Source organism: Oncorhynchus mykiss, chromosome 5 (genome assembly GCF_013265735.2).
Source record: "Oncorhynchus mykiss isolate Arlee chromosome 5, USDA_OmykA_1.1, whole genome shotgun sequence".
Lineage (NCBI taxonomy): Eukaryota > Metazoa > Chordata > Actinopteri > Salmoniformes > Salmonidae > Oncorhynchus > Oncorhynchus mykiss.
In genome coordinates, this window is record NC_048569.1 from 20,374,891 (window position 1) to 20,389,443 (window position 14,553).

At 42.4% G+C, this 14,553-nt stretch overlaps 1 protein-coding gene across 1 annotated transcript in view; it reads left to right on the forward strand.

The window, feature by feature from the left end:
- LOC110523391 (fibrinogen C domain-containing protein 1) overlaps positions 1-6,729 on the forward strand; it is a 330,227-nt gene extending 323,498 nt beyond the window's left edge. The window contains exons 8-9 of the mRNA XM_036977015.1: positions 6,025-6,188; positions 6,671-6,729. Of these exons, the coding sequence (XP_036832910.1) occupies positions 6,025-6,188; positions 6,671-6,676 (170 nt within the window). The 3' untranslated portion in view covers positions 6,677-6,729. The remainder of the gene's footprint in view (positions 1-6,024; positions 6,189-6,670) is intronic.
- Positions 6,730-14,553: the final 7,824 nt, after the last annotated feature.

Here is a 14,553-nt window from a genome sequence, read left to right on the forward strand (position 1 = left end):
TTTTTTTAAATGTTCTCTGTCGAGCTGTTAACTTAATGGATCTATCTGCTTTCAGAGAACATTGCTTACCTAATACCACATTAGATACAGTTCGGTGCCACACGACTACTGCTTTAAATAGACAGCAGAATCTGAATCATTTGGAGTGTATGACTGCCTGGCGAGAGAGAAAACATTTAGTTCAATTCAATGGAATGTCGACCTGCTGTATATATGGTTACTCAACATTGATATGATATGAAACTATCATGTTTCATTGCTACATTGATTCAGAGTATTTGAATCTCTTCCAGCCTCAGAGGCAGTAGTTTCAGTTTCCAAAACATACTCCTCTTCTTCTTCTTTCACTACATTTACATGTTAGTCATTCAGCAGACACTCTTATCCAGAGCCCCTTACAGTCAGTGCATTCATCTTAAGATAGCTAGGTGGGACAACCACATACAAGGGTGCTGTGGGATTTCTTAAGATACTATTTGAAGAGGTAGGGTTTCAGATGTCTTCAGAAGATGTTCATGGACTCTGCTGTCCTAGCTTCAGGGGGAGGTTGGTTCCACCATTTGGGTGCCAGAACAGAGAAGAGCTTTGACTGGGCTGGGCATAGGAGTGGGAGGGCCAAGTGACCAGAGGTGGCAGAGCAGAGTACTCGGGTTGGGGTGTAGGGTTTGAACATTGCCTGAAGGTGTGGAGGGGCAGTTCCTCTTGCTGCTCCGAAGGCAAGTACAATGGTCTCCTCCGTCTCCTCTACCCCTCTGAAAATGGGAAGAAAAAGGGGGAAATCGAACAACACAACTTACAGGGTTTCTGGAAGAATTACACCTTCAATATTGGAAGATTAAGGTAGCTTCTCGGCCAGTGAGCTGTGAATCGATTGTGATAGATTCGACTCTTGATTCAGTGATCAAGTAAATGGTCTGTCAGGAGGATGTTGCTCTCCACTGACTAAGCAGGAAGTCAGATCACAAATTGACTTATTCAACCCCGACTTAAGAAGTAAGTTTGCTCATAAAGTCTGGCTAAATTAATGTCACACATTGGCATATTTAATCTTGATTTACTGCAAGTGGGAAGGTAGAGAAGGAAGTCTAGCTAAAGACAAGACCATGTTATATACTTTAGGAAAACTGTACTCTCATAGCAACAGCACCAAATATCATATTACCCCAAATTGGCATAGATCCCAGTATATATTTGGGGCATAGAATTATTCATCATGTCGTCACAATTTATAGTACATGAAATCTCACCAGGCACAAGCTGTATACCCTACCGTACATACAGCTGGCATAGCCAACACACAGTTTCTCTGGTTGCGAACCAGAAAATTAAGGCCAATTGAGTGGAATTGGAGTGCTGTTAGTTGTTGACGTGAAAACTGTGAACACGTCTCTGTGTCTCGGGGTGTGTGATGGTGTTGTGTTTGTGGCGTCCTCTGTCTCTCTTTCTCCAAAGACAATCTGCTTGGTATATTCCCCTCTCCTCGTCTTTATGGATAACAAGACATGCGTTAGGGTTACTAATACAACAGGCTGCATATGCCTGTCAGTGTGGGTTGCTACTGATTGCAGGGTTATTCTTGGAGGCTGTGGTAAGTGTGAGGCATTGAGTTAATGAGTCCCTATGATGGTGTGTGAACTGTATACAACACATTCAACATATCAGCCTTGACCTGTTGTGATCTTTTATAACATGCTGTAGGCAGTGAGTTAAAGGGTCTCTGTGATGGTGCGTGTACTGTATATAACACTGTAACAAACAGCTATGTCAGGATGATCTGTCGTTTTCTTGTATAACGTGTTGTTTCTCTCTCTCTCGTTTAACACTACTTTGCGTTGTAATACTTTCTGTCTCTCAGCAACAACAGCAGTAGGTCAATGTGCTTTTGATTCAATTTGCTTTGAACTTTACCTTGAAGTGTTTGTTCTGGAAGTGTATTTGGGTGACTGCAGTCTGGCCCCTCTGACATTTCCCCCAATAACAGCTAATCCATGGGCTTTCCTGTAAAAGCCTGCAAGCATTTAATGATCTGAAGGCAGCAACTCTGTTCCCGCTCCTCACCTCTTTAGATGAAAGTGGAGAATAGAGAAGAGAGGGAGCTGTAGTGGTGCTGGTGGTGATGGTTTAGGGGTTTGGGGGTAGGGGGGTACGGTGAAGGGGAATGAAGGGTAGAGTTGAGGGTTCTGGGAAGGACTCCCTTGGGATGAGAGTTATGGTGAGATCTGAAATTGTCTGGTCTGGGAGACAGCCTGTCCAAGTCCACATGTTGAATGCTTTGAAAAGGTAGCACACAAATGGCTTAAATGTTTGTACATGTTTGCGTGTGTACCTGCGTGTGTGTGTGTATTGTGGGGAGATAGCTAGCTAAAATCACTAAATATTTCAAAGGACTACGAGTGGAAAAAAAAGGAAATATTTGGAATCTGGAGCACCACTCCCGGAGGACTCAGAGAAAGAGGCCCCTTCTTCCCGGAACAACAGAAATAAAACCATTTGATCTCCACCACACTCCTTTTCAACAATTTCCTGCTTTGTCCCCCACCCCCTTTGTTTATCACTAGGCTGAGTCTGGTGCTGGGGAGCGTTGCAGTCAGGCAGCAGCTAGAACCACATGGAGGTAAACAGCTAGAGTAAACATATTTATTCTGCAAACCCACAAAATGGTGGATCTCTTTCCACAGGAGACCACACTTTGTAGCTGTTTTCTCTCACACCTTCCCACTGTAATTAGCTTCATCATAGCAGAAAACAGAAAACAGCCCCTCTGCGTATTTAAACACCTGATAGCTGTTTATTTAAAACTATTTGTAATCATCATTTAAACCACACCAGACTATGATTGTGCTGTTACAATGGGCATCTAAAACCAAAGTCCCTCTGGAGAAAAGTGCCATGGGGAGAGTTGATATTTCTCTTACTATGTCAATGGCCCCCTATAACTGCTGGATGGGTACCTCAATAGAGGACGCAGGGCATGACAGAGCTGAGAGAGCCACAGCTGGATTTAAATCTACATCTATCCAACACAAGGCTGTTTTATCGCAATAACACTAGGGCCTGGAAGTTAACCAGATCTGCCCACATGGCCTATGGCTCACAAGGTAAAAGCAGATCAAACACTTGAGCTTCGCTTGATTGATCCAGGCGCTCAAAGTATTTGATTGATCCAGGCGCTCAAAGTATTTGATTGATCCAGGCGCTCAAAGTATTTGATTGATCCAGGCACTCAAAGTATTTGATTGATCCAGGCACTCAAAGTATTTGATTGATCCAGGCGCTCAAAGTATTTGATTGATCCAGGCGCTCAAAGTATTTGATTGATCCAGGCACTCAAAGTATTTGATTGATCCAGGCGCTCAAAGTATTTGATTGATCCAGGCGCTCAAAGTATTTGATTGATCCAGGCGCTCAAAGTATTTGATTGATCCAGGCGCTCAAAGTATTTGATTGATCCAGGCGCTCAAAGTATTTGATTGATCCAGGCACTCAAAGTATTTGATTGATCCAGGCACTCAAAGTATTTGATTGATCCAGGCGCTCAAAGTATTTGATTGATCCAGGCACTCAAAGTATTTGATTGATCCAGGAGCTCAAATTATTTGAAAGAAAACAAATACAGGTATACCTGTATTAGACCTCAGCTCGGTTGCTTAGTGAGTGTTTTGGAACTACTGTGCATGATAAGGAAGTAGGGAGGACATCTTTAGTGAACGTTTTGTCATCAGTCCACTGCTGCTAGGTTCATAATCAATAGCCAAATCTTTAATTGTGACCAGGGCTCAATGGGTCACGTTGTCCATTCTCCTTTCTGGCTGCTCGCCTCATCAGTATCTGAGATGGAGTCTCTCTATCTCTCTCTCTCTCTCTCTCTCTCACACACACACACACACACACACACACACACACACACACACACACACACACACACACACACACACACACACACACATACACACATACACACACATACACACACACATACTACACACACTACACACACACCTCGGCACCTTGCATTCTCTGAGGTTTGTTTCCTTGTCACCAAGCAGCATGAAGAGTCCCAATCATTAGCATTGATTTCCCTTTGAATAACCATTAAAAAAAGCTCCCTCGTCTCTCCCTGCCCTCTTCTCTCTCTCTCTTTCCACTCTATGGGTCGTTCCATGAAAATATTAGCATTTTGCATCCCTTTGATATTTTATATAGACATTTTTTAAAAGGCTGTTATATTAAAGGAAGTGGCATTTAATATAGACCACATGAAAAAAAATCTATAAATCAGATTTCTTTATATGAAGAAAGACTTGCTATAGTGCCAAACCTCAGCATTTAGACATGTCACAGAGTGTACACAGGGACATCGAGGAAGATTTTATTCCACTTAACTCCTAGATTTAAAGCCCTAGTTATCCGGTTGTTTCAACAAAGTCATTTCTAAAGATGAGTATTTATTTCATGTGATTAGTGTTTCATTTTAAGGAAGAAAAAGGTCAACCCTGTTACGTAAACTGAACTCTCATAATAATATGGTGAAACTATTCCTTTTAAAACATTTCCAAAAGAAAGATTGAACATCTAATAGTCAAGTCATAGTGTAAAAACAGGTAAGCTGGTTACACTCTTTTTGGCAATTTTCTGGTGTTTTGGGGTGGAAAACTGAGCAGCACCTCCCTGGTCGCGCATAACACTTTAACCCTGTTGCTCATAGATAGACACGTTAGATTTTCTTTTACAATTAAATGTTTTAGGTGAAGCGTGCATTCAAGTGCCCCTCTCTGTTGCACACAACAAACTTCCATTCCCCCTGTCACGAGGTGATTTATGGCTGGTTGAGGATGAAATTGTCAACCTTGTTACGGTCAATCCCGTTACTTTATTTAGCACTCAATTGGCACTTACTGTAGTACTTTTGTTTATTTACCACTTGAGATGGGCAAACGTGTTTTTTATGAAGTTGTGCTCTTCATGACAAATATAAAAATTTGATGAAATCAAACAGTTTTTTTTCACCAAGTTACTCCACCCAAAGGGACTCATTTTGTGGAATGACCGCTCTATTGATCTATCTTCTCAATCTATATTTTTCTCTCCCCTCTCACTCTCCCTCCATCTCTCCTTTTTATCCCCTCTCTATTTCCTTTATCTCTCCCCCCCCCCCCCCCCTTCATCCTTCTCTCCCTCCTCTCTCTGGTTCTTCATTCTGAGCGGTAGGTGTGCTGGTTTAATTGCTCACAGCGATAGAAGACTTCGTCCAAAATGGCACCCTATTCCCTATATAGTGCACTACATTTGAACAGGGCCCATACGGCTCTGGTCAGAATTAGTGCCTTATAAGGGAATAGGGTGCCATTTGGGATAGAGAGGTAGAGGTTATCAGCTCCCTGGCAGAGAGAGGCTGCATAATAAACCACCAGCACAGGGGCCACTTAGGGGACAATTAAAACAGGAAACGGGGCTCGTGTTTGTTTGGGAAGAGGTGGGAGAGGAGGACAAAGAGAGACCGAGGGGAGGAGAGCAGAGAGAGATAAGAAGAAGTGGTCAACGTGTGTTTGGGTGAATGAGGTGAGTCATTGGGTGAGACGTGGGGTGATGAAAGGTAATAGGTAATAGGTTGTTGATCACGTAGAGAGAGGTTTGGCCCCGGGTAAGCCTGAGGCCCCTGGCTTTAATGAATCTCATTTACATCATCTCACTCTCTGACGCATCCAGAGGGGGCACACACATACACATATGTGCGCAAACACACACACAGACTCACACACACATTAGCAGCAGCAACACATGCACCTGCACACACACACACACACACACAGATAGACACACACACCACAGTCATGAATATGGCTCAAAGTTGGATTTGAAGGGGACAGTAAGTCAATGAGTGGATTGATTTTCTTTCTGTTCATGACTTTGCTGCAAGGTGTTTTTTTTTGCCTTGGAGAATTTTTAGTGTGCGTCCTGAACTGACTGACAGATAAAATCTCCATCATCTGTGTGTGTGTGTGTGTGTGCGTGTGTGTGTGTCAGTAACAACAAGCTCTGGCCACAAGATGAACCATCCCTGCCCCACTGTGACACGGATTGGTCTATTTAATCATCTCCAGACCCATGGCCAGCTATATCCACTACCCAGACCTGTGATACCTGGAGGGAAGTCATACTGGACAACAAGAGATCCCAAAGGAAAAAATGTGAGTGCGTGTGCTCGCCTGCCTGCATGCATGCTTGCTTGTGTTTGTCTGTGTGTGTGTTTGCGCATGTCCATGTAGGTGCACATGTTTGCGTGTCTGTCTGTCTGTCTGTCTGTCTGTCTGTCTGTCTGTCTGTCTGTCTGTCTGTCTGTCTGTCTGTCTGTCTGTCTGTCTGTCTGTCTGTCTCTCTGTCTGTCTGTCTCTCTGTCTGTCTGTCTCTCTGTCTGTCTGTCTGTCTCTGTGCCATGAGTCACTTCTCTATGTTCCTTCCTTTTTTCTATGGTTGTGTTGTGACACAGCATTGTCTATGTGGATGTGTCAGAGTGGATGTGTTGTGACACAGCATTGTCAAACTGGATGTGTGAGGGTGGTTGCGTTGTGACAGCATTGTCTATGTGGATGTGTCAAGGTGGTTGTGTTGAACAGCGTCAACCCTTCTGTGCTGCTGTCAGATGACTGGAGCTATCCCATACATCCAACAGGCTTGACGACCGCAGACCACGTGTAACCACACCAGGCCAGGACCTCCACATCAGGCTTCTTCACCTGCGGAGTCGTCTGAGACCAGCCACCCGGACAGCTGATGAAACTGAGGAGTATTTATGGCTGTAATAAAGCCCTTTTGTAGAGAAAATTCTGATTGGCTGGACCTGGCTCCCCAGTGGTGGGCCTATGCCCTCATGCCCAGTCATGTGAAATCCATATATTAGGGCCTAATGAATTTCAATTGACTGATTTTCTCATATGAACTATAACTCAGTAACCTTACATTTTTTCATGTAATTTATATTTCTGTTCAGTATACATATTGCCAAAGCCTACTTTGGAGATTAAGTGATTAATTTACCAAATTAACATAATTAAAACAATAATAATCAAGATTGTCAACGGGACAATCAGTAACAACAATAACCATGGGTAAAAATAACCATATCATGGACAATAACAATAACAGTCATAGAGGACATGTGCAGGTTGGTTGGTCTGTCAGACACTGTCCCTCATCTTATGGCAGGCAGCAATGTAGTGCGCTGCCAACCCACAGCTCTCTGCGTCTTCCCCCAACAGGACGGGTAGCCTATCCTCATCAGAGAGGTCTTTGAAACCTTGAATAAGGGTTTCAAATTTGGGGAAATGACACTTTAAATGGATTTATATTTTTTACATTTTGTCAAGATATGCAGCTCTGTCTCGGGATCTGCAGTGGTGCAGTGGTTACACAGCTTTTCCTCTACAGGGAGCCAGGTTTTCCTGTTTGTACCCTTCGCAATGGCAAGGCTGTACTCACTGAGCCTGTACTTTGTCAAGGTTTTTAAAAAGTTTTGATCAGTCACCATGGTCAAATAGCTTGTCGTGGTGTACAGTCGATTTATGTCACGTTCTGACCTTAGTTCCTTTGTTTTGTCTTTGTTTTAGTGTGGTCAGGGTGTGAGTTGGGGTGGGCAGTCTATGTTCTTTTTTCTATGATTTGGTATTTCTGTGTTTGGCCTGGTATGGTTGTCAATCAGAGGCAGCTGTTTTTCGTTGTCCCTGATTGAGAACCATACTTAGGTAGCCTGGTTTCACCTTTGAGTGGTGGGTGATTATTTTCTGTTCAGTGTTTTTTTTGTACAGGACTGTTTTGTTTCGTTCTCATTATTTTGTTTTATGTTCATGATAAGAAATTAGCAGTATGGACACTTACCACGCTGCGCATTGGTCCTCCTCTTCTTCCACCAACAACGGCCATTACAATTTAGGGCCAGATAGCAGTGCATTTTGCTTTTGTGCTTGTTCTTGTGTTTCCCAATAGGTAATTTAGTTTTGTTTTCACTGTTGTAATTTGGTTTATTCAAAATGATTTGATGTTCTGGTCCTGAGACTTCAGTGTGTTAGTAGAACAGGTTTGTGAACTCAGCCTTAGGCCGCCTGGATGAGGGGACTCTTTTCTTTGCATTGGCATTGCAGGTCTTGGCAATGATATTAGAGGGGGTCAATGTATTTTAGATGTTTCCAAAACTTAAATGCTATTTTTTTTAGTTTTGTTTTTGTGGATATTGGCCTAATTCTGCTCTGCATGCCTTGTGTGTAGTTTTATTCTGGACATGTAGGAGAATCTTACAGAAATCTGCATGCAGAATTTCATTTGGGTATTTGTCCTATTGGGTGAAAGCTTGTTTTGCAAAAGGACCCTACACCTCGTAGCCATAAAGTGCAATTAGTTCAATGACACATTCAATTAGTTTTAGCCAAATGTTAAAATGTCAATTTGAATACATTTTTTTATGGCGTAGAATGCCCTTAATGCTTTCTCTCTGAGTTCATTCACTGCCTCATTCAGGTGTCCAGTCAAGCTTATTTTTAAACCTAAGTAGATGTAGTGTTTGCAGTACTCAATATAAAATCATTATTTTGTCTTTTTGGGATTTTCTGCCGCAGTACCACTCTAGCAGGTCCAAGCTCTGCTGTAGGCCATGTGCTGTGGGAGACAGCAGGCACAGGTCATCTGCGACGCACAGGCATTTAACCTCTGAATTGTGGAGACAAACACCAGAGGCCGAGGATTTTTCTAGAATAGTGGCCAATTTGTTGATATAAATATTGAAGAGTGCGGGGTTCAGATTGCATCCCTGGTGAAGGCCGCGCCCCAGGGTTAAAGAATTCTGCTGTTTTCTTGACAATTTTGAATCTGCATGTATTGCCTGCATTCGAAAAGTATTCATACCTCTTTACTTTTTTCACATTTTGTTACGTTATAGCCTTATACTAAAATGCATATAATTATTTGTTTCCCTCATTCTACACACAATACACCATAACGACAAAGCAAACAGTTTTTTTTTACATTTCTGCAAATGTATAAAATGAAATATCACATTTACATAAGAATTCAGACTCTTTACTAGGTACTTTGTTGAAGCACCTTTTGCAGCGATTACAGCCTTGAGTCTTCTTGGGTATAATGCTACAAACTTGTATTTGGGGAGTTTCCCCCATTCTTCTCTGCAGACCTCTGCACAGCTATTTTCAGGTCTCTCCAGATATGTTCGATCGGGTTCAAGTCCGGGTTCTGGCTGGGCCAATCAAGGACATTCGGAGACTTGTCCCGAAGCCACTCCTGCCTTGTCTTGGCTGTGTGCTTAAGGTCATTGTCCTGTTGGAAGGTAAACCTTTTTGGTACCCTTCCCAAGATCTGTGCTTTGACACAACCCTGTCTCTGAGCTCTACAGACAATTCCTTCAACATTATGGCTTGGTTTTTGCTCTGACATTTTGCAAACATTTCTAAAAATCTGTTTTCTCTTTGTCATTATGGGGTATTGTGTGTAGATTGAGGGAAACAATAATGTTATCCATTTTAGAATAAGGCTGTAATGTAACAAAATGTGGAAAAAGTCATGGGGATCTGAATACATTTAGAGGGCACTGTGTATGTGTGTGTGGACAGTATATGAATAGGAAAGGTGTGTACAGCACTAGTTACAGTATATAGGATGAGCCATGACTAGAATTAAGCAATATGGCCCGAGGGGGTGTGGTATGTGGCCACTATACCATGGCTAACGATGCAACGCGGATTGCCTGGACACGGCCCTTAGTCGTGATATCTTGGTCATATACTACAACCCCAGAGGTGCCTTATTGCTATTATGAATTGGTTACCAATGCAATTAGAGAAGTAAAAATAAGTGTTTTGTCATACCCGTGGTACATGGTCTGATATACCAGGGCTGTCAGCCAATCAGCATTCAGGGCACGAACCACTCAGTTTATAATACATTATATACACATATGAAGGGAGTAAAACTGTACGTAAACATTATTAATGTGACCAGTGTTCCATTATTAAAATATCCAGTGTTCTATTATTAAAGTGACCAGTGTTCCATGACTATGCACGTAAGACAGCAGTCTCTAAGGTGCAGGGCAGAGAACCGGGTGGTAGCCGGCTAGTGACAGTGACTACGTTCAGGGCAGGGTACTGGGCTAGTGGCCTGGAGATAAAAGCTGTTTTTCAGTCTCTCGGTCCCAGCTTTGATGCACCTGTACTGTCTCTGCCTTCTAGATGGTAGCGGGGTTAAGAGGCCGTAGCTCAGGTTGCTAGAGGTCCTTGACAATGTTATTGGCCTTCCTGTGATGCAGGTGATGATGTGTTGGGCTGACTGCACCCCCTTCTGGAGAGCCCTGCGGTCGCAGACAGTGCAACTGCCGTACCAGGCATTGATGGGCCAAGACAAATTTCCTAAGCGTCCTGAGGTTGAAGAGGAGTTGTTGCGTCTTCTTCACCACACTATCTGTGTGGATATGCCATTTCAGGTTGGAACCTGAAGCTGTTTCACCCTCTCCACTGAGGCCCTGTCGATGTGGATGGGGGTGTGCTCTCTTTGCTGTCTCCTTAAGTCCACAATCAGCTCCTTCATTTTGTTGATGTTGAGGGAGAGGTTATTTTCCTGGCACCACTCAATCAAATAGGGGGAGTTTTTATATATACATTTTTGAAAGGTGGCAATTATAGCAGGAAGGATGTGGTTTTTTAAAATGATGGTAGTTGTGGTCACCAAATAGATGACATGACATGAAAATGCACAAATTCAATTGTTGATTATCACAAGAAGAAATGGTCTGCCAAATGTATGCAGGGTTGAGGAGGAATGTCATTGAATATGCTGGTGGTCATTGCACAGAGCAGTGTCATTATTGTCACTGTTATTGTCACAGCCAGTCAGTCAGTGGTTGTTGTGGCTGTGGTTGAGTCATCATTAAGGGACTGCAGCAGTATAGGCAGCAAGGCTGGAACCAACCCACCCCAGGAATAACATGATGGATGGCTCACTCACTCTGTCCAAGAGGAGGACGTTGGTGGTGGTTCAGAGGTGGTTAGAGTCAGAGTATGGGGTCAGAGTAGTGATGAGAAAAACAACTCCCTGCCTGCCTATCTCCATGGGGAGGAGAAGCCTCCTTTTACTTAATCTCTAATCACTACTGGGGAGTCCCTTTGTTAGGTCCCACTTGACCCCCTACCATCCCTTCCTCAACCTACACACAGAGGGAGGAGATTCAATTATTGAAAGATTCTACATCGGTCTTACTATTCACCCTGTCTCCTCTGACTGTTCTTCTGCTCTTTTCATGATTCCTTTCTTTTCTCTCTTCTTTCTCTCTTTCTTTTTTTTCAGCCCTCCTTTTCCTCTTGACTCCCTACTGTCTTTATTTTGCTTCTCTATTCTCCTCTCCTTTGTCAATCCTCTCACTTTTTCCCCTCATCCCTCTTCCCCCTCTTCTTTCTTTAACTTATTCCTCACTTGTATGTTTAGAACTGTGGCCTCATTATCTGCCTCTCTCACATTCCACTTTAAGTCTGCTGGTAAAAACAGATGAAAAACACAAAAACATAAATAAATACAAATTATTTGTTGAATGACACATTTCAAGGGACCATAAATGGAGTGAACATAACCCCTCCCCCCAAGCTACACCCCAGAACGAGTAGATCAAACGCCTCTCTCCCTAATTCCCTTTTCTCCCTTTCTCTCTTTTTTACCCACCCATCCCTCTATTTCGGTCATCCTCTTTCATGTTGCGGAACACTGGCTTAAGTGGCTGAGCTTTCTGACAGGCCTCTCAAATGAAGCCTGTGAGTCGGCTGAGAGGGAAAGTGAATTGGTTTGTTCTGGGGGCTGTGGCCTTGATGGCGCACCCTGCTGTGAACTCTCTGATCTGCCCCCTAGCAGGATGAGACAGCCAGCCAAACACACATGCATACACAAGCACAGGGGTGGGGAGGGAGATTGAATAGGACGGATGAGTCACACTACTTTCATTCTTGGAAAAAGCCTTGTTTTGTTACAATATATTCCGGTTATTGCCTGTTTTGAAATGGGAATTGAGTACCCTGAATGTCAGGTTTTTACGTTGGGAGGCAGGATTAGACTGAAGGAGAATATATGTGAACCCACACCGCCATCTAGTGGCTACTCTGCATTCTGGCATCACAGATTTGACTTCAGGCTTTGAGACAGTTTTGTACAGAAGGGATACAACAAATGTAAAAATTTGGTCAAGGTTAGAAAAAGATTTAGGGTTAGGGTGAGCTAAAATGCAAAAAAAAAAATATATATTTTAGCCTCAATTTGACAAACTGTATCCCTTCTAGAGACCCTTTGTGACGGGTGTTTGGTTCTGGTTCATTCTCCTGAAAAGCAGAAGTCAGTTGACTGTCTGCTATCAACTATAACTCAACCAGGGGAAATCGTGGAGCTGTTTATTATCCTTTTGCTTATCATCTTCTCTGCTTTGTCGGTTTTGTATCACTGTCATAACGGCTGCACAACACAATAACAATGGCATATAGGCCTAGTCATAGAATTATTGGAGTCAGTTTGTAACAACTGACTGTGCACTATCACACCACAGACAGTGTTTGATGTAAACCTTTCATCTACCAGTAGGATCTTAGTTACAACATCTGTGTTTGTGCAGTAAAAGGGCCCTGTCAAATTCCTCGACCATGCCCCAAATGACCATGCCCTAAATGACAATGCCCCAAATGACCATGCCCTAAATGACCATGCGCTAAATGACCATGCCCTAAATGACCATGCCCTAAATGACCATGCCCCAAATGACCATGCCCTAAATGACCATGCCCTAAATGTACCTCCTCTCTGAGGGTTATAGGAAGACAGTGTTTGTGTCCTAAATTGCACCCTATTCTCTTTATGGTGCATAACTTCTGACAAATGCCATTAGGGAATAGGGTGCCATTTGGGACAAAGCCAGTATTGTCTTGATTAACCTGTTAGAGCTCTAGGGGCGCTAAAACGTTCCCGTTTTAAGCGCGATATTTTGTCACGAAAAGATGCTCGACTATGCATATTCTTCAAAACTGTCTTATTGACAGTTTTGGAAAGAAAACACTCTGAAGTTTCAGAATCTGCAAAGATTTTGTCTGTAAGTGCCCCAGAACTCATTCTACAGGCGAAACCAAGATGATGCATCACCCAGGAATTAGCAGAATTTCTGAAGCTCTGTTTTCCATTCTCTCCTTATATGGCTGTGATTGCGCAACGAATGAGCCTACACTTTCTGTCGTTCGCCCAAGGTCTTAGCAGCATTGTGACGTATTTGTAGGCATATCATTGGAAGATTGACCATAAGAGACTACATTTTCCAAGTGTCCGCCTGGTGTCCTGCGTCGAATTCGGTGCGCAATTGCCAGCTGCTTCTACTTTACCATTTGATTCAGGGGAGAAAGCATGTGTCCAAGAACGATGTATCAATGAAGAGATATGTGAAAAACACCTTGATGATTGATTCTAAACAACGTTTGCCATGTTTTCAGTCGATATTATGGAGTTAATTTGGAAAAAAGTTCGCGTTTTGAGGACTGAATTTTCGGATTTTTTTTGGCAGCCAAATGTGATGTATAAAACGGAGCTATTTCTAATACACAAGGAATCTTTTTGGAAAAACTGAGCATCTGCTATCTAACTGAGAGTATCCTCATTGAAAACATCAGAAGTTCTTCAAAGGTAAATGATTTTATTTGAAGGCTTTTATGTTTTTGTTAATGTTGCGTGCTGGATGCTAACGCTAATGCTAACGCTAAATGCTAACGCGAAATGCTAACGCTAGCTAGCTACTTTTACACAAATGATTGTTTTCCTATGGTTGAGAAGCATATTTTGAAAATCTGAGATGACAGTGTTGTTTACAAAAGCCTAAGCTTGAGAGATGGCATATTTATTTCATTTCATTTGCGATTTTCATAAATAGTTAACGTTGTGTTATGCTAATGAGCTTGCTGATAGATTTACACAATCCTGGATACAGGGGTTTTTTCATAGCTAAACGTGACGCAGAAAACGGAGCGATTTGTCCTAAACAAATAATCTTTCAGGAAAAACTGAACATTTGCTATCTGAGAGTCTCCTCATTGAAAACATCTGAAGTTCTTCAAAGGTAAATGATTTTATTTGAATGCTTTTCTGTTTTTTTGTGTAAATGTTGCCAGCTGAATGCTAATGCTAAATGCTACGTTAGCCATCAATACTGTTACACAAATGCTTGTTTTGCAATGGTTGAGAAGCATATTTTGAAAATCTGAGATGACAGTGTTGTTAACAAAAGGCTTGAGAGCTAGCATATTTATTTCATTTCATTTGCGATTTTCATGAATAGTTAACGTTGCGTTATGGTAATGAGCTTGAGTCTGTATTCACGATCCCGGATCCGGGATGGGGAGACCAGAAAGGTTAATAAAGGAACAACAGTATTGTCTTGATTAATAAAGGAACAACAATATTGTCTTGATTAATAAAGGAACAACAGTATTGTCTTGATTAATAAAGGAACAACAGTATTGTCTTGATTAATAAAGGAACAAC